Source organism: Polypterus senegalus, chromosome 13 (genome assembly GCF_016835505.1).
Source record: "Polypterus senegalus isolate Bchr_013 chromosome 13, ASM1683550v1, whole genome shotgun sequence".
NCBI lineage: Eukaryota > Metazoa > Chordata > Cladistia > Polypteriformes > Polypteridae > Polypterus > Polypterus senegalus.
This window is the reverse complement of record NC_053166.1, coordinates 158,306,935-158,326,571: the sequence shown is the minus strand read 5'-3', so window position 1 is coordinate 158,326,571 and position 19,637 is coordinate 158,306,935. Positions and strand designations below refer to the sequence as shown.

General features: G+C 39.0%; 1 protein-coding gene across 2 annotated transcripts in view; it reads left to right on the top strand.

The window, feature by feature from the left end:
* Window positions 1-19,637, top strand: part of mrtfba (myocardin related transcription factor Ba) — a 76,222-nt gene that overhangs the window by 30,733 nt on the left and 25,852 nt on the right. The window contains exons 3-4 of one of the 2 annotated variants that reach the window (XM_039776009.1): window positions 11,844-11,939; window positions 16,864-17,079. In XM_039776009.1, coding sequence (XP_039631943.1) covers window positions 16,926-17,079 — 154 coding nt within the window. In that variant the 5' untranslated portion in view covers window positions 11,844-11,939; window positions 16,864-16,925. Of the gene's footprint in view, window positions 1-11,843; window positions 11,940-16,860; window positions 17,080-19,637 lie in introns of both variants that reach the window. The other variant, XM_039776008.1, reaches the window with a different exon arrangement.

Sequence of the window (19,637 nt, the reverse complement as noted above, 5' to 3'; positions counted from 1 at the left end):
CATGAATGACAATAAATCTCTACCTATGACAGACGGAAATTATTTCCATCAAGTATGTTCTTAACTTTAAAGGAATGTTATGTTAGACTGTGCTTTATGCGCTTGATTGTTACTTGTTAAATGGTATTGGAGATCACGTCTTATCTTTGTATTTAGTTGATCTGGTGGCATTCATTCAGTGAAATGTGTGCCGAGGATTTAGTCCATTGCTTTGAAATACGTTTTCTGACACCAGATAATTAAATGAAACAATAAGCCAAATAACCTATCAAATCCCAATATTTGTTTTGCAAACTCTCCTTTTTCTTTGAAGTAAATTAGGAATGTTTAATGGTGAAACAGTTCATTTTGTTATTTTTAAGCTTAATGTGTATGAAATATATTCTCTGAAATTAGAGAATGCAGTTGTACAGTTGGGTTCAGAGTTGTGAGCTTTTAGAAAAGCATGTTGTCACTTTCTGTACATTTACTTTCATTAGATATACAAGAACAGTCGATTTGCCACCTTTATATAAATAATAATAAATCCAGTCAACACTGGGCATTTTAGGAACTAATATGTTTGAATGCCTTTTGGTTAAAACCTAGAGTTTAGTGCCATGAGTGACAACTGTTTTTAGTATGCTGTTGGAAAGTGTGTATGATTTAAATTTATAATACTAGTTGTGTATGCCTGTACTTTAAAAAGCAATACACTAATAACCCAATTGTGCTCCACTCACTTAGAATCTGGAACCAATGTAGAAAGCATTTTAAGACGGAGAAGCTTCTATCTGTGGCACCTCTGCAAGAGAACCACCTCTTTCAACCTTCACAAACATATGCAGTTTTTAATATCTGGAAAAAATTTGGAATTAACTTGCTTAGAGATCTTTATATAGACAACATCTTTGCATCCTATGAAAAATTACATTCCAAATTTAACATTCCAGCTACACATTTCTTTCACTATCTTCAAATCAGGAACTTTGTTAAACAGAACCTTCCAGATTTTCCTCATCTTGCATCCTCAACCATGCTGGAAAAATTATTGCTCAATTTCAAGGAGTTAGACTCCATCTCTACAATATATAAAATCCTTTTACAATCCCTCCCTTTCAAAGATCCAAGAGTACACTGGGAAAAAGATCTCTCAATTAATATATCAGAAAAGGAGTGGAAAGTAGCAATGCAGAGAATTCACTCGAGCTCCATATGCAAAGCATACAATTATACAACTCAAAATTAAATATCGAGCACATCTGTTTTGACTAAAACTCTCCAAAATGTTTCCAGGGCATGATCCAACCTGCGACGCGTTGCAACCAAGTCCCAGCCTCAACAGGTCACATGTTCTGGGCCTGCACCAAATTAACATTATTCTGGACAAAATTTTTAATTACCTGTCAGACAGCCTTGGACTCACAATCCCTCCTAACCCATTAACAGCTGTGTCTGGTGGTCTTCCAGAGGGTTTAAAGTGGAGAAAGACAAACAAATCGTGATTGCATTCACTACACTGTTGGCACGCAGACTCATTCTGATAAACTGGAAGAATCCAAACTCTCCTCTTTTAAGTCAGTGGGAAACCGATGTGTTATATTATTTGAAATTGGAAAAAATCAAATACTCAGTTAGAGGATCTGTACAGACCTTTTTCAAAACATGGCAGGATCTAATCAGTAATATTTTAAAATAAGTTCATAAAGCACAGAGAATTTTTTTTTTTTAAATTAGGTATGTTTACAAGCCTTAAATTTAAAGTTATTTGGCTTGCTCTCTCTCAGGGGTGGGGATCGATCTGTTCTTAACTCAATTTTTCTTTTGTAAAATCTTGATTGCTTTGTATGGATTGTAATAAAATTAATAAAAAAAAAAAATAAATAAATAAAAAGCCTGTGCTCCTAGAAACCATGGATTCTGGCACTTCAATCAATCAATCGCTTCAGTTGTGCATTAGCAACTCAGCGAGGTTCTCTTTCCTTGTCGGTTTCATTTTGATGACGTGCTCGCCTTGGTTGTCTATCAGTGACTAAGTAAGTTTCTCTCTCCTCGGAGGTTTCATTTTACCGATGTTCTCACCTCGCTTGTGTATTAGCGGCTAAGCTCAGCGGTTTCACTTTGGTGACAGAGTCGCTTTCTTTAAGCTTCATGCTATAGCCTCACACTTACAGACAGACAGACAGACACACAGACACACTTCCACACGTAGACGTTTATATATAAGATTTTATTGTGTAGTGTCGGAGATGGCTTGGGGGGTGACCTGGCCGGGACGCCCAGGAGGACTGGAGGAGGGCTTATGCCTCCCCCAGACCATGTGGGGGCGACCGCCCTGGTAACTTTGGGGGCCACGGGTACAAAGCTTTGTTGCTTAACCCAGGGGGCGCCCCTATGCCTTTGGAGCCCTGGACCTCAGCACTTCCGCTACACCCGGATGTGCTGGGGGGGAAGAGGAGCAGGGACACCCGGAGTGCTCACTGGGGAGTGCCGGTGGAAGATTGCTGGGTAGCACCTGGAGCACATCCGGGTGGATATAAAAGGGGCTGCCTCCCTTCATACAATGGCTAGAGTTGGGTGGAAGAGGACAAGGTCTTGGAGGAGGCAAGGAGGCAGCCTGAAGAAGACCAGGCATTAGACTGTGTGGCCAAGACTTTGGGGACTTTTGGGGTGTGTTGCACTTTTGTAAATATAAGGAATGAAGAATAAATGTGTTGTGAGTGACATGAATGTGTCTGCCTGTCTGTGTTCAGGTCATCTACCACAGTGTGTATTTAGAGTTTTCTTTTGCGTACTGGACATTTTGGTCAATTTTTGCTTTTAAGACTTATTTACATAGAGCGTGGTTTTAGAATATTATATTTGTGGACCTGTTACTCCCATGCTTTAACCTAGGAAAAACATTTTAGTTGGCCTTAAAAGTTTTAAACCAAAGCGCACTATCTCGTTGCAGTCAGAATATTTCTCCATAAAGAGACTTAAATCTATTACTTTATTGTTCATCATTGAGTTAGATTAGAAGTTGGGAATAGATAGGAGAGGAAGAGTTGGCAAAGGAGCAGTCGAGGTGCTTTTGGAGCTTTGTGATCTGTTAAGAGGAAGAAATAAGAATTAGTGATTAAGATCAGCATAGATTGATGCATAGTTGCCATGTGTGATACTCATTAGGGGCTGGGATTGGCTGCAGTTTGACCATAGCTAAATAAAAGGTGTCTATTTTGCAGTACACTTGTTGTAGTCTTCCATCAAAAATGTAACATTTGTGAAATTGGCACACTAATGCAGGGTTGGCTCCTCTCTTAAATGTTATGATGCCCCCAGGACCTCCCATGATTCTGTACTGAATAAGCGATTTACAAAATAGAATGGTGCTATACATATCATTATTGACAGGCATCATTGTGATAGAGTGGTTAACATTGATGCAAGATGGATTTAAAATTCTGGGTTCAAGTCCTGTCCGGTCACAGAATGTTGTACAATTTGCACAAATTTCACGTAAGTCAGTATTTAAAATTGTGAATTTCAGAGGTGTGTTGGCATGCAAGATAAAGTGATTTTAATATTCAAGCAAAAGAAATGTTTTCCTAATCACTAGAAATTTGAGAAAACACATCATAGTTACTGATTTCCTTTATTTAGTGTTCTTTTTATTTTGTTGTGAAATATAAAATGAACATTTTGTATTCTTTTTATATACATTGTAAGAGTATGGCTTTAGTTCATTGCCTCATATCTTTGGAAATGTTATACCCCTTTCATTTTAATTTCATATCAAGCCATTGGGACATTGCATGACTTTTAGTCTGAGGAAAAGTTGGTAATCTTGTCACATGAGCATATTAAACTACATGACTAGAAATCGTAGGTTATGATCAATTTTGCTACTCCGTAATGACTTTTCAACACAGTTTCACAAATTTCAAAGTATCGCAAGTTTGCCCCATTTTCTGCCCACAAATAACGTGCTGCCTGACTGAGACAGTGCTTCTTTGAGAACAGCAATCTCAGCAGCATTCGTAGTCCTTATTTCTTTCTTCCATTTTGTCATGGTACATGTCCGCATAAAACTCCTGCTTTCCCTGTTCCTTGTAGCTGCATTATAATGCATTGTACAGTAAGTCCTCTACATACGAACCTTCAAGTTACAAACTTTCAAAGATGCGAATGTGCATGTCCAAGAAATTAAAAAAAATTATTTAAATAGTAAAAAATTTTAAATTGTATTATAAATTCAAATTTTGAGCCAGCGTGTAAGCTATTTCGAGTGTCTGGAATTAGGTGGAGCGAAAAAACCCACACTATTATTGTTTACATTCTCAGTCATGTGTGTGCATCCTCTACAGGTGGATGTGCTTTTGGCCGTATCTCTGTTTACGCTGAGTTAATGCTGTTTATTTCAAGCCCAAGATGTCCGGAATTAAGCGTGTTCAACAAGAACACGGGGACACGGCTAGAAGCTCGTTAAGGGTAAGTTGTTCTTCTCTCAAAGAACCACATTAACATACCATACAAAACACAGTAGTGTGGTGGAGCGCAGGCTCAATAGGGATCTTCTGTCAGATTGCATAAGCAGCTTGTCCTTGTCGACTTGTCTTGATCAATTCTAATGCATGATCTTCAGATATGAGCATCCCATCAAGAGTACTGTGGGCTTAGTGAGGCCTTTTATTTTGATACACTCAACTTAGAGTTAGCGCCAGAGGTGATTTTTGAATTTTCACCATGGACACTTATTGGGTATCAATATTAAGTTATTAGTGATGGGCAGAAGGTTTCGAGTGATGATGCCATCTGATTGCTCACTTTGTGTGTGACAACTGGAAGTGGGTTTGAAGACAATCATGTGGGCTCGTCTACTAGCGGTAAGCGAGTGTACTGTACAGAGATCAGCTGATGGAAAATAATTTTAATAAAAAATAACGTTCTCTTGTTTATTGATAAAATACACAAGAAATCTTTAACAAAATACTCTGTACAAATACCTGTACGTTTTCTATAGGAGGGTCGGCGGTTGTATTGTGTTTGTTGGGTGCCAAGGCTAACTTTACTGGACTTAACAAACAAAGTGGACTTGTGAACACACTCCAGAAAAAGTTTGCATCAAAAGCTTGCATATTATAATTGGTTCAGTTAGCCAATAAAAGGTGGCAATTTGCTTGACTTCTTATTGCGTCCATAATGGCTAACACGATCCAACACCCTACTACTACTACTACCAGTGTGAAATAAAAGACATCGTTTAGTCAAGGTATTATTTTCATACAAAAATTCATGCAGCTATACAGTAGTTATGATTTACAATGACTCTGAAATGCTGTAAATTCATTTTTATTTATAAAAAAAGATGCTGCTGTTGACAATCAGCAATGTAGTATTGGAAAACATTTAAATAATGAGTTGGCAAAAATGTGTGGGTAGCTACTTTCCACACACAGACGGTGTATATATCATGAAGTTGTAAACAAACAACTAAATTAGATTCACTAAAGAACCAAATTAAGAATATGGATGAATTATGACAAATGAATATTCAAAACCACTAAAATAATTATACTTTAGAAAATACTCCATTTTGTTAAATGTAAATATGTAAAAAGAACAAAAAAGAACTTTTTGTAATTGAACATGTTTGCTCATTTAATTCCTGATAAAATTCTCACATTTGTAATCGGTATCAATTTTAATATGCAAATAAGGCCTGGGAAAGCTAATGTGTTCATTTTTTATGGTCAATGTGGCTGTTTAACGCGTTAAAAAATGCTCTCCAGGCAACTAGGCAATCGCGTCAGGCAGTGCTTTAGTCATTTTCATGTAATTTTGTTTTACATGATGAAACAAAAATACAAAAAATTGAAGTGTGAATCTAAAGAATTACATACACATCCAGTACTGTATTTATATACTACCTTTAATAATTTTGAAAGGTAAAATTATATTTACAAGTTTTAAATTACTCATATCTGTACGTGGTACTGCTAGTCGTTTTCTTGATTTATAGATATCAACATAGGTGGAGGGGAGTGGGAGGAAGGGGGATTTATGGTAGTCCTGGGACAATACTGAAGAACAGCAGCAAAGGTAAAAATTACAGATCAAATCAATGTCATATCACATACATGCATGTTATCAGTCCACTCCAGCCAGTCACTGATGTTGACCCCCAAACACTTATCTATATAATGGCATTATAGGGTCATCAGGTGGGCACTCTCCTTCCCTTTTTGTTTCTTTGATAGGCCCACGATACCTGTGAAAGGTTCAACACTAACACTTGACCTGCCAGGTGCACCCACCATTAACTCCTCCTGTTGGCTGATGGTCATGTTGTTACTAATTTTTGGTCCTTTCTTTTTAGCCAGAGCTAATTGCTGCTTTGCTCAGCATCCACTTCCATTTACTTGATAACCTGTTGGAGGGCCTGTCCTCTGACCCCTCATCTCTTTCAGCAGTCTTGTGATGGCCACAAAGAAATCATAATCAAAACATTTTAATGCATCACTCTCTGGTCGATTAAGATTATTGTTTTTTGCATAGTACAATTCATGTTCGGTTACTAAACCACATAATATTGTAAACAATGGTGGAGTATTACATTGAATTAGCCTTCATAGTTTTATCAAGGATGGGACAAGTCCGTATCTAGAAGTGAGTTTAGATAAATGTGGGAAGAATCTTTCATTCTCTTTTGGTCTCAATGTAAAGAGTAGTTAGGTTTGTAAAATATAAATAACAAACAAAGTTCAGGATACTGAAAACCTGTGAATTTTGTTTAAAAAGTTTTTAAGCCCCGGTTTTCATACACATGCCTGTAATACTAGCTACTTGTTGTTTTTGCCATATGTGCTTTATCATTGAGTGAGAGACACAAAGAAGGCCGAATGTTGGCTTGGCTTCTCATCATTTGGCTGCTACTCCCACCTCCACCCCCTCAATGTACATTAGGCATTGGAACCACAGGAAATGCAGTCATCAGCTTTGCAATCAGGCAGAGCTATTTGGTCAGATTTGTAGTGATGAAGATAAGTTTCACAGAGCTGTGACATCACTTTTGGCTCTTGGGCTGTGATGTTTATCTGATCCAGATGTTTGTGAGCTTAGAAGGGTCATGTTTTCATCTAGCACAACGCTGACAGCTTTGGTGGTATTTCTCAAGCAAATAACTGAGACCATATTTATAAACCCTTCAAGCATTGCAATGGCACATTTGAGGTTGTTTTCTTTTTTCATGAATTTCATGTTTGTGGAATCATCAGAGATGCTTTAAGATAATTTTGGGAAGCAATAACTAGATTCCTTCGGTATCTCTTCACATAACATACACAAAAAGTACAATTATCATTATCACTCTTAACGTCTGGAAGGGTGGGAGGCGGTATAGGACACAGCAATTACAAAGCATGTGTATGTCAACCCACCAGTCTGGTGGTGGGGAGCCTTGCATGTTATGTAAACAGCTCTGCCTGTAGTTGTACACAAATTTCCTCAAGACTATTTCTTAAATATAAATATATAAATATATATATAAATATATTCTCTCATTCTTCACTTCGCACATTTCCAGTACTGAAACTGATTTCTTGTTTTTAGAGTAGTACTAGGGTGTGTTGTACCGTGTTAGCCATTATGAACGTAGTGAAAAGTCAAGCAAAATGACACATTTTATTGGCTAACTAAAAAGATTACAATATGCAAGCTTTCGAGGCAACTCAGGACCCTTCTTCAGGCAAGACGTAACTGCATCCTGCCTGAAGAAGGGGCCTGAGTTGCCTCGAAAGCTTGCATATTGTAATCTTTTTAGTTAGCCAATAAAATGTGTCATTTTGCTTGCCTTTTCACTTGTTTTTAGAGTAAATTACTATTATTTTTAACCTTGAAACAGTATGGATTTTGTTTAAGTCTCAGTCTTTATTTATGAGAACATTATTTAAAAGGCTTTTTACTAATAACTAATTCACAAATTTACAATTTTTACAATGAAAATATGAAAAAAGGTTGGTAAAATCCTACAAAAGTAGTAAAGCAGTGGAATCAAATACAAGGAAGTTGGAACAGAGTAGGCTTTCCCAAAAACCAGAAAACACCTTAAGGATCAGTGCTTTGGAGATTCATTTGGTCAGCTCCTTGTCTTTTTATCTGCTGCCGTTTTCTAAACCACCAAACAAGTCGTCATACATACTTCTTTTGGGTTTAATCCAACTAAAATACAGTAGAAGGCACACTGTATGCCAGTTGTACAAGTACTCTGGAAGATGTACACTTCTAGAGAGGCCTGCATGAAACTGAGTTATAATTATGTAAGTATCCATTAATAGATATGTTGGAGCTTACTAGTACAGGAGCATCTGGGGAGGATGTTGCAGAATGTGGAGAAGAACATCTAGTAATTGTCCAAGATGAGATTTTAAACATAGCTCACCAACATTAGTCCCTTCACCCTAAAGCTTGGACAAGGCAGCCAGAGTAGACTGAGACGGGGAGAAAAGTGAAAGAGGACCATGTTTAGTCCACTTGATAGAGCAGGACCTGTATAATCGTGCCCGATGTTTCTGTTCATTTGCTGTGTTAATTTCTTTTCCCTTTAATCACTCCCCCAGAATGCTTATGAATGCTGTGACCTACCGTGATCATAGGTTTTCAACAATCTTGCTACAGTATTCATGTTGACAAGATGCACTGTTAATACCTTTCATAGCATATTTGATCACATATTAATTTTAAACAAAATTAGGGGCTACTTCCCCTTCTCCCTCCCCCCTCCTGGGGTACGCATTGTGCCAACCACTTCGCGTCTCTGCCGCTTGCGTTGTGAAGAGGGGGGCTGAACGCACGCTAAGGAGATGCGGCCGCTCCTCCGAAACCCCCTCTTAAACGGTGATACAATGGGAAGCAAATACTTTTTTTTTTTTTTTTTTTTTACCTCCTCTGTGCTCGACCTGCAGTTGGCTTGCTGCTGCTTCTACCGTGCTGCGTGATCTGCATGTCGCGCAGCGCTTTTAACCATTACAAGCCTGTACAGCAGCTGTGCCTTTGTCTCACTGCATTGTCTTGCGGGACGTTAAGTGTCTCCGAGAAGGTCACGTCTCAACCCAAGATTTTTTGTATATAATAGAGAGATATTCAGTCAACATGCCAAATTTTACCTTGATGTTTTGATCTTGATCCGGCTTGTAAGATCCTCATCGTTGGGGATCTGACTGGCTGGACTAGGCCAAGGGGTCGCCCACTTAACACCTAACTGTGGCAGATAGAGGGTCATTTCCGGAGGGTGGGACTGGACTGTCTGCCTGGGGGGTTGCCAGCTGGGATCCCGAGTTGTTTTGTCATATAGTGGGTGCGGTGACGTAATGTACCAGTGCATGCTCACCGACTTGACTTGACTTGACTTGTTTTAATCTTATATTCAGAGTGGGAAGACGCGATAGTGATTCTTATTGTTGTAGTTCATTATGACAATATTTTTGAAATGTATTCCTCACTGTTCAGCTCTACTGTGAACACCATTTCTGTATACCTGCACCAAATTTTCAGAGATTTATGTTCTTATTTTTATTTTATAGACCAGCTACTTAATAGGTTGGAGACGGTGGCACTGACCAGAAAGCAGGAGACAGAGCTGGATGTAGCAGAGTTAAAGATGCTAAGATTTGCATTGGGGGTGACGAGGATGGATAGGATTAGAAATAAGGACATTAGAGGGTCAGCTCAAGTTGGACGGTTGGAAAACAAAGCCAGTGAGGTGAGATTGCATTGGTTTGGACATGTGCAGAGGAGAGATAAGGGGTATATTGGGAAAAGGGTGCTAAGGATAAAGCTGCCAGGGAAGAGGAGTAGAGGAAGGCCTAAGAGAAGGTTTATTGATGTGGTGAGAGAGGACTTGCAGGTGATGGGTGTGACAGAACAAGATGCAGAGGACAGAAAGAGATGGAAGAAGATGATCCGCTGTGGCGACCTCTAATGGGAGCAGCCGAAAGTAGAAGAAGTGTGAAGCACACACTACAAAAGGAGTAGGGGTTTAGCAATGAAGTAAGCGCTCAGATGTGAGTCGTTTGTGGGGTTTGACAGGGAACATCATGAAACTTCTAGAAATATAAGCAGGTCACCAAGTGCACCCTTTATCAGTGACCATTTGTCCACCTTTATCTCTCTGCCCCTACGTCTGTGCTTTATGAACCTTGAACACGGGTGTTTAACTCCAGTCCTGGAAGTCTGTAATGGGTACAGGTTTTTACTCCAACCAGTTTTGTAATTAGAAGCCAGGCCTAGCAGATAATGAAACTTTGTATTTTAATTATATGCCGTTAGCGCTGTCATTTCTCCAAGACAAATCTTTATCAAATTGTAGATTTTTTGTTTTCTGAGAACATCATTCATATGTTTTATGGCTCAGAACAGATTTGTACCTCTTGGTCCTTCCTTTCTCTCTCATTTGTTTCGAAACGTTGCATTAAATGATGCATATACATAGATTTAAATGGAAGCTTGTTAGCTGGTGGTTCCTTTATCATTTGTACCTCATTATTAACTGATGACTGCTTAAGAAAACAGGCAGCAATTAAAACTTGTAATGCAGCTGTTTAAAACTAAAATAGGCAATTAAGGATTCTGAATCATAAATGAGTTAAGTAAAACTACGCCCAAAAAAAAAACATACTGCTTTACTACTTAATAAATAAGTTCTAATTAAACATTGTGGTTAAAGGAAAACATGCAGCCACTATGGACCTCCAGGAGCAGAGGTGAGTACCCCTAACTTAGGGGGAAAAAAAGCTTACTTTAGATGGAAGTGTGGGACATTGCCTTAAATGAAGGTAGGCCCCACCATTGTCTGATTATGAAGGCCTAGTTCTTGCGGGGTGCATCAATTAAGTACTTTGTTGTTAAACCCGTTTGGACTTTTATACTAAACATTCACAGTGGAAGGTTCAAAGCCGTGGCTGGCATGATGTTGATGTTAACCTGTCCATGATGGAGGTCACACTGACCTGCTGAGTTATTTGTGCACTTGGTCTTTGGCAGGATTGGAAGTCTTACTCATGTGCCTTGTTTATAAGCCTGGTGTTTATTAAATATACAGAAATGTGGTTTTAATGAGGCGGTTTATTGATCTGGCTGCAGTTGTGCAATTGTTGTACTTTTAGCAACAGTCTTATTAATCTACCAGATGTGTAGTGCATGTTTTGGACTCCCACTTGCCTGCTTACAGGGTATTCTTTTACCCCCAGCCCCCTCTTTATAAGTATGGCATTGTCCATGGTATTTCTGGATTTTATTACCTGATGAAGCTCACAGCTTTGTCGAACATGTTCAAATAAAACATATTCTGAGATATACTGGCGTCATCTTACTGATTGACAGATTTCATGGCATGAGAATCTGATTATTAAAAGGTTGTAGTAAAGCCTGTTTGAGAACTTTTGGCCTGTTTCGGAGGTTACTGTTTTCATTTTTTACAAGGAAAAATAGGACTTCCATAAAAATGTTATTGTCACTTTTAAGCCTCAAAATTCTTTAGGCCACTGTGCCCTTCTTCTTGACAATATGGATCTCCAGTGGCTGTTATGCCTTTGAAGGGAGGTCTCCCAGTAATCCTTCAGATCTTTCACTTGAAACTGATCCACTGTGTGTGCCCCAAGCCAAGTCCTTAAGAGAGGGCCCTGCTGCCCAGTGAATAAAACGGTTCAGACCAAAGGATTCTCACTTGAAATGTTAGTCAGATCTTTCTTTGTGTAGCCCTTTGTTGTACCTTTTTTTTTTTTAAACATTCTTCTTTCAAAACAGGGTATTTTTAACTAAAGAAATATGTGACTCTACCATGGTTTTTAAAAGATCACCTTAACAATTTTGTTTTCTTTTATTCACAGATTAATATACACCCCAAGAATGCAGATTGCTTTCCTTTCCAGGACACTGTGAGAGCTTGACATTTCAGCAGCCTTGAGTCCAACTCCAGGCTGAAGGTAGGTTGTGACACACCAAATGAAACCGTAAGCAACCGCCTCATTAGACTCCACATGCACATTCAGATCTGGTTTCATCGCTCATCCACAACCATCTGGTTAGTCACAGCTGGACCTTTATCCCTGAAGCTATTTACAGACTGGAGAGTAGGCACCCTGTGTAAAATTTCAAATTCACTTTATTCAGCACGATCTTCATTTTACACACGTAAGCAACTATTGATCTAACAGTACATGCATTCAAGTCATCTTGGGAAAGGAAATGAGCATGTAGTGATTTCAGCATTTGAAGTTTAGGAATTAAAAATAAACCCAGCAAATAGAAATTAGAAAGAAATATGTTTGTTCCAACTGCATCCCAGAAGTCTTTAGTAATTCTTTCAATAAGCTGGTTGTTCTCTTTTGTGTTCCACAGTTATGGTACCTGTTTCTATACTGTTTGTTATTCCTAGGGTTTTGTCTTCCATGTTGCTTGTACTTAGGTTAACATAGGTCAGAAATAAGGATTTTCCTTTGTAGCTATGACTGGGTAAAAGCTGGGATTCTAGCTGTTGTTGTTTTTCACTTTTGAAGTGAAGATTATTTTTGTCACTATAGTGGCATGTTCTCATTAGCTCTAGACCAGTGTTTCCCAACCTCTTCCTGTGACTGCAGGTTTTTGTTCCAACCAGATTCCTAATCAGTGACAACACCTGGTAGCACTGATCTCATTTAATTAGCAGGTATTATTTTTCTTTTATTCTACATTCAGAAAAGCAGTACAGTAGCATGCTTTTTACATTTATAAGACATTTAGAAGTATTTCTGCTTTTGCTATAGATTTAAATTCTTAGCTCTTTTTTGTTGATTTCATTATATCTTGCCCTTTCTCTGTGCAGTTTTCCCCCTTTTTTGTATCTTATTAATGAGGATTAAAAACGAGCAGAGCAGACACGCTGGCAAACTACACAAAATAATCAAAGGCTGCAACTACTTTAGCATCAGACCCACTAATTAGTAAATAATGGATTAATTAAACAATTAGAACACCTAGAAAAGTAGAATGAAAATCAAGATGAAAATGTTGTTAAAAAGAAAAAATACATTATTACCATATAACTGCTTGGTACATTTTAATATATATACAGTATATATATATATATATATTTTGGGAATAATATAGAAATTAGAAAACTAAGTTTGGTTAAAAAAAATTATACTATTTTATATATATATATATATATATATATATATATATATATATATATTGTCAGGGATGCCAGGGGCAACGACCCGGCCGGGACGCCGTGAGGGACCGGAAGAGGGTCAGAGCCCACCCTGGATCACGTGGGGCCGCCTTCCTGGTTGCTCTGGGGGCCACGGGTACAGGGCATGGAAGCTCCACCCTGTAGGGGCCCGTGGTCACCACCAGGAGGTGCCCCAATGCCTTGGGGACCTGTTGAGCAGTGCTGGGGAAAGATTTGGGGACGGACAGCACCCGGAGAGCTGCCGGGAGGACAGCCGGCACTTCCGCCACGCTGGGGTGTGGCCAGAGGAGGAGTGCCAGGAACACCTGGGGCTCACCCGGGGACTGTTTAAAAGGGCCGTCTCCATTCATTCAGGGCTAGAGTCAGGTGGAAGGAGGTGGAAGGAGGACAAGGACAAGGCAGAAGAGGTGTGGAGGCACCCCAAGGAAGGCATTTGTGGCCAGGACTGAGTGAGAGTTGGGGTTTGTGCACTAAGGAACTGGGTCTGAGTGACCATATTTGTAAATAATTGTGTAAATAAACGTGTGGTGGTGAATTACAACATGTCCGCCTGTCTGTGTCCGGGTCGTTTCCACAATATATATATATATATATTATATTATATTATGTTATATTATATTATATATATATATATATATATATATATATATATATATATATATATTATTTTTTTTTACCAAATTTGGTTTTATAATTTCTATATTATTCCCAAAACACAGAACTTGGGAAATAACACATCACTTAATTAGTCCAGGAGTCCAATTAAGAACAGAAGCTGGTTGGAACAAAAACCTGCAGCCACAGGACCGATGTTGAGGAACTCTGATCTAGACGCTTTATTTTTATTTAAAAAAATAAAATAAATCAATAAAGAGGAAAATCAGCTCCCCAAATAGGGATGGAAATTGCCATGGGCCCTGTGATACAATATCCTCTCAGTTCTTGATCTTATGATATACTACTATCTTTTATGTTTTGAAGTTATTTTACATAGAACTTATTTGTCCCCAGAGAAAATTTGGCTTTTTATATAAGCTCAATAAATAAATATGACAAATTCAAATATACTAGAATGACTGAAAGGAAAGAAGACTTCTGACTTGGCTGTTACAGTTGCACTGAGGCATTGTGCGGGCATATAAAGGAGACCCCATAGTGTGTTTAGACACAAGTGTGCTGAATTGGCTGAAAGTACTCAATGTTAGTGTGTCAGACATAGGATATGCAGTATTTTAAGTAGGGATTAAATTCTGCAATCTGATGCAAATTTGCAATTTGTTACTCACTTTGCACAGGTCGTGTAAGATTGCTGTTGTGTGGTACAGCTGTTGCGGTTGACCTAGTACTGTCAGGTGAAACTTATTATATTATACTGTGTGTACCATTTTCAAGTACTTTACATCTGCAATAAATAGTTGAATAAGGCATTGCTAGCCTTATCATGTGTATGTTGAAATGTGTGTACCCTGATTTGTTATAAAACTATGTGCAACCCTGTGTAATCAACCTTTTTCCCCACCCTATCTGATTATACTGGGCAATGCTTTTTTTTCTCAAAAGTTTAATTTCCTGAAAAATCTTGATTATGATAGACACCTTCAAGCTAAACAGAAATGTAACTTCTGGCTGCTTGCATCTTGTAGGAATTTGGAGAGATATTAAGTTAACTTTAATTGAATTTAGCTTTTCTAACCACTTAATGATGCTGATACATTGCATTAGTTTCGTTGAGCTAAATATGGCTTCTGGCTGATTTTTGTTTGTAATCAGCATCTGATGCTTCTTGTTTCAGTGTCCAGCAATAGTCAGCCAGGACTGATGTGTTCTCTGATACTGCTTTTTCATCATTGCATTGTTCTGGTGAAACCTTTTGCCATATTCATCACTGACTGTACCAGAATTAGCAGGGAATAAGTCCTTGTATGAATGCAGAAAATAAATCCTTAACAATATAATGAACTTTTGTATGCTTGAAACATGTTTTCAACCAGCTGGATGTAGTTTAGTGCTCAGTAGTTGCCAAGAAAATTCTCAACAATGTTTTGAATGCCTTCCTTGAGATTTCCTCCAGCCCAAGTAACAGATAGATCCTCGGACTGCTTGTCATTGATGGCATGTCTGATTTGTGGACCAGCAAAAATGCCTTTGTCAATTTTGGCATCAGTTATTTGTGGAAACATCTGTCTCAAATATCAAAAGCCTGCTCTCACTGTCCTTGTTCATTGCTCTCACAATATTTTTCATCAGTAAAAGTTTTATATGCAGATGAGACAAAAGTATTGTTGGGTCAACAAGTGGTTTTTGTCTGCCCTGTAGTGGCCAGTTCTTTTTAACATAATACGGCTTTTTAGCATGGCTGTGTCATTCACAACTGTAACAACAGTACTTTCTATATCCGACCTGCCTTCCTAGTAGCAGTGCCACTACTTTTAGATCCACACAGATGTTCAGTTTGTACTGTTTATAGTATGTATATTCATAATATTAGAGTATATCACAAAAATAGGCAATTGCAACAAAAGTGTATGTGATTAGAAAAATAAAGGTTGTTTTTGTACTTAGTAGGCCCAAATCCATAAAATAAAGGTTATTTTTGTGCTCAGTAGGCCCAAATCCATATGGTACACCCAAAAGTGTTCAGAAAGCAAAACTCTTTGTTGTCCAGGGTTATTTTTCCAGAGCCTTCCACTGCTCATTGATTTAGATTAATGCTGTCAAGATTAGGACTTCCCAAAACTGTAGTGGCGATGTGCTCAAGAAACACCTCTAAGCTGCAGTTTTACAGACATTCTGACAGCTGAGCACACAAATGTTTTCACTCCCTGTGCTCTATTGTTCCACACTCTAATACATCCAACTCGAAAAAGCAAATATTTTGTCTTACTCGGAAGACACTGCACAGGACTTTTGTTCCGTGTCAGTCACACAGAGCAGCACACCTTGTGTTTGGTGGACTTTGTAATCAATGCTGAGTCATACATCAGCATCTGTAAGAATGCAGACCAGGGCTGAGCTATTTGTAAAAGTGATGAAGATGACTCACAGTGTTTTTAGAAGTCTGTCTGAAGTTAGGTGTTCATTGCTTTAAACCCTTTGTCTCTGTTATTTCAGCTGTTTTTGAGTAAGACATTAACAGGGTGGGGAGGAGGTTTGAATAAATATGTTTTTTTTTTTGGTAATCCTCAACTGCGAGATGTTGTATCAAGTATGAGGAGAATTAGATAAGGAGATTACTCTTGTCATTGTCTCTATACATCTAGATGTTACTTTAGTGCTGAAGTGAGGATTCTGTGAAATGTGAGAATGTAGAGCTATGGCATCTTGCTACTGGTGCCATTTTTAAAGAATTCTGAAATAGCTTGAAATCTAAATATTGCTCACAATAATTTACGGAACACATTTATTTTGTTTGCTGTTTTTAATTACTGCTTAAAGTTAACAGAGCAGGCAGTGCCTTTCACTGTTACTGTCACATGCTTGAATAATTTTGAGAGACTGTACAGTTATCCATCCTCAATATTTTCCTTGCATTATTCTGCTCTGTGATAGTTTATTTGTGATAATCTAAACATTGTTTTAAATTGCAAAGCAGATGGATTATTGATGCAGATGTGTAAGCATTGGATCTGCAGAACTGTGTTTTGATGATATATATATATATTTTTCTCATTTAGCAGCAGAGTCCTGAGTGCTTCAAAGGAGACTCCATCTCCAGGTCCTGACCTGTGTGTGGACAGTAATGGAGCACCAAGAATTCTTAGGAGTACAAGAGGAGCCTGGGATTTTTGAATCTCTGACTGACAGCCCCCAGAGTGAAGCAGTGGCTCATGAGCTGGAAGAATTGTCCTTACATCCTAGCCAGAACCTACCCCCGCTCAATGAGCGCAAGAATGGTAAGAACCCAGCTATGTTAAGCCTGCTTTTCAGATTTTGACACTTTCCTTCAAGCTTCTCAAAAAAACAAAACAAGGGAAAGTTGCTATATATGTTTGTCTGTCTATCTGATATCCAGGGAGCACTGAGAATTGATTCAGGAATAATAGATGGCCATCACAGTGGCAGAATTGCAGATCGGTAGTCTCTTTATTCCCAGCCAGTTTGCCTTGGAAGTCCCACCATCCCTTCAGTTCGGGACTTGTGTTTTTTTTTCCCCCATTTTTGTGCCCAAGAAATGAAAAACTCTGAATGGTTTGGCCTTATGCTTTTTATATTTTATTTCCTGTCGCTACTTGCACACCTATAATAGTAATTAAATAGGAAATACTAACTAATGTTCTAGATTGTGTCTCTGCTAACTTTTAAATACTGTGATGAAGGTTTTCATCTTAATATTTTTGACTTCGCTTCCCTGTCTTTTGATTTCTTTACACCTTCAAGGCTTCAGGAAATGTCTATTTCCGGTAAACATAATATGATTGGGTGGTGTGTTTGGTTCCCACAATCCCAGCATTCCCTGGGAGTTAGCCAAGCAGACTCTTGTCTGGAAACATTTTGCATGGTATGTGAAATATAGCAGCAGGGCTAGGGTGCAGGCCCCTGGGGATGCGGCCTGGCTGACCTCTTTTAGAGTGGCACAGAGGCATAGAGCTCTCATTTTATGACCAATGTGCTGCCCCAACAGAGAACTTGTTGCACACATTTCATTTTAACCACTACATAACTTTAGGCTGTTGAAAGTCTAGACACTGACAAAATTCTCCAATTAATCGGAAGCATATATTAACAAAGCACTAGGTGCTCGCCTCTCAGAGTTTCTTCTATATTGTGTTTATACCATGTCAGCTCAAAGTGGATACTTTAGAAGAGTTATGTCACTAAATCGTGTTGGCAGCTGAATAATGTTATAAAGAGTTGATTTAAGATTTTGGGCTTGTTAAGCAAATTCAGACAGTGACTGTGTGTCTATACACAAATACTACAAAGAGAAAAACGGAATGCGATTTCTGCTAGATGAGGCAGCACATGGAAGTTATGTGCCGGTGATTCAGTTACCAGCAGCACTGGATTTATAGGATACTGATAAAGCAGGCCAATTTGCACGACATGTGATAGTATCTATCTGCACATACTGGAATGACTGGAGAGGTTCCACAACTGGAATGGAATGCTTTAATAATCTGTTTTATTTTATTGCATAAATTATTTTGTGATCTTGCAAACTCTGAAAGGTGACATATATTAGGACTTTTATTTGTCCTAGTAATCGAAACCAGTACGTTTAATAGGAGAAAAGTGTAATTTAACATTCTTCCTCCTACTTAATCCACTTCATGATTCAGAGCCTATCCTTGAAGCATTGTACTCAAGGCAGGATTCCAAATGATTTGGGTACTCTGGTTCTTCAGAAAATCAACTTAGAACACACACAGACTCACTCTTACAGAGATTATGTTTTACAGTTAACATTTACACTACAGTCACCAGTTAACCAAAGATGCATGTCTTATGAAGTGGGGGACGGGGTTTAGGCATTGAGTACCTAGTGAACCTACAGAGACAAGTCAAGTTGGGGAGCATGCACTGGTACAGTGCGTTGCCGCACCCACTGCACGACAAAGCAACTTGGGATCCCGGTTTGCAACAGCCCCCCCAGGCAGATGCATGGTCCAGTCCCACCGTCTGGCAATGACCCTCTATCTGCCGCAGCCAGATGTTACATGGGTGACCCCTTGGCATGGTCCAGCCACTGTGGTCCCCAACAATGAGGATCTTACGAGCCGGATCACCCTCGGAGAATACGCCACATGGCCGTAGTGTCGTAACTGACACTCCCTCACAATGCAGGTAATGTGCCTCATTCGGGACTTCATGAACAACCGCTCATTCGACACAAAGTCAAACCAATGGTACCCAAGGATTTTCCGGTGAGAAATAGTACCAAAGGAGTCCAGTCTTTATCTCAGGTCCTTGGATAGCTTCCATGTCTTGCAACCATATAGCAAGACAGGAAGCACCAGGACTCTAAAGACTTGGACCTTTGTCCTTTTGCATAGATATCGGAAGCGCCACAAACCCCTTTCCAGCGACCTCATGACCCCCCAGCTCTCCCAATCCGTCTACTGACTTCATAGGAAGACTCACCAGAGACATGAATGTCACTGCCAAGGTAAGTAAACATCTCAACAAGGTAAACTGTCTCTCCACAAACAAACACATATACTGATGGCTCTGCCCAAGAGGTCATTAAAGGCCTGGATCTTGATTTTTATCCAGGACACTCGCAAGCTCAGACACTCAGACTCCTCACTCAGTCTCTCAAGCGCCACGATCAGAGCCTCCATTTACTCTACGAAGATCACAGCATCATCAGCAAAGTCGAGATCTGTGAATTTTTCTTCACCAACAGATGTCCCACAGTCGCTGGACCCCACGACCAACACCCAAACCATAAAAGCACTGAACATAGTAAGAGCAAGAACACACCCCTGACGAACCCCTGAATCAACTGGGA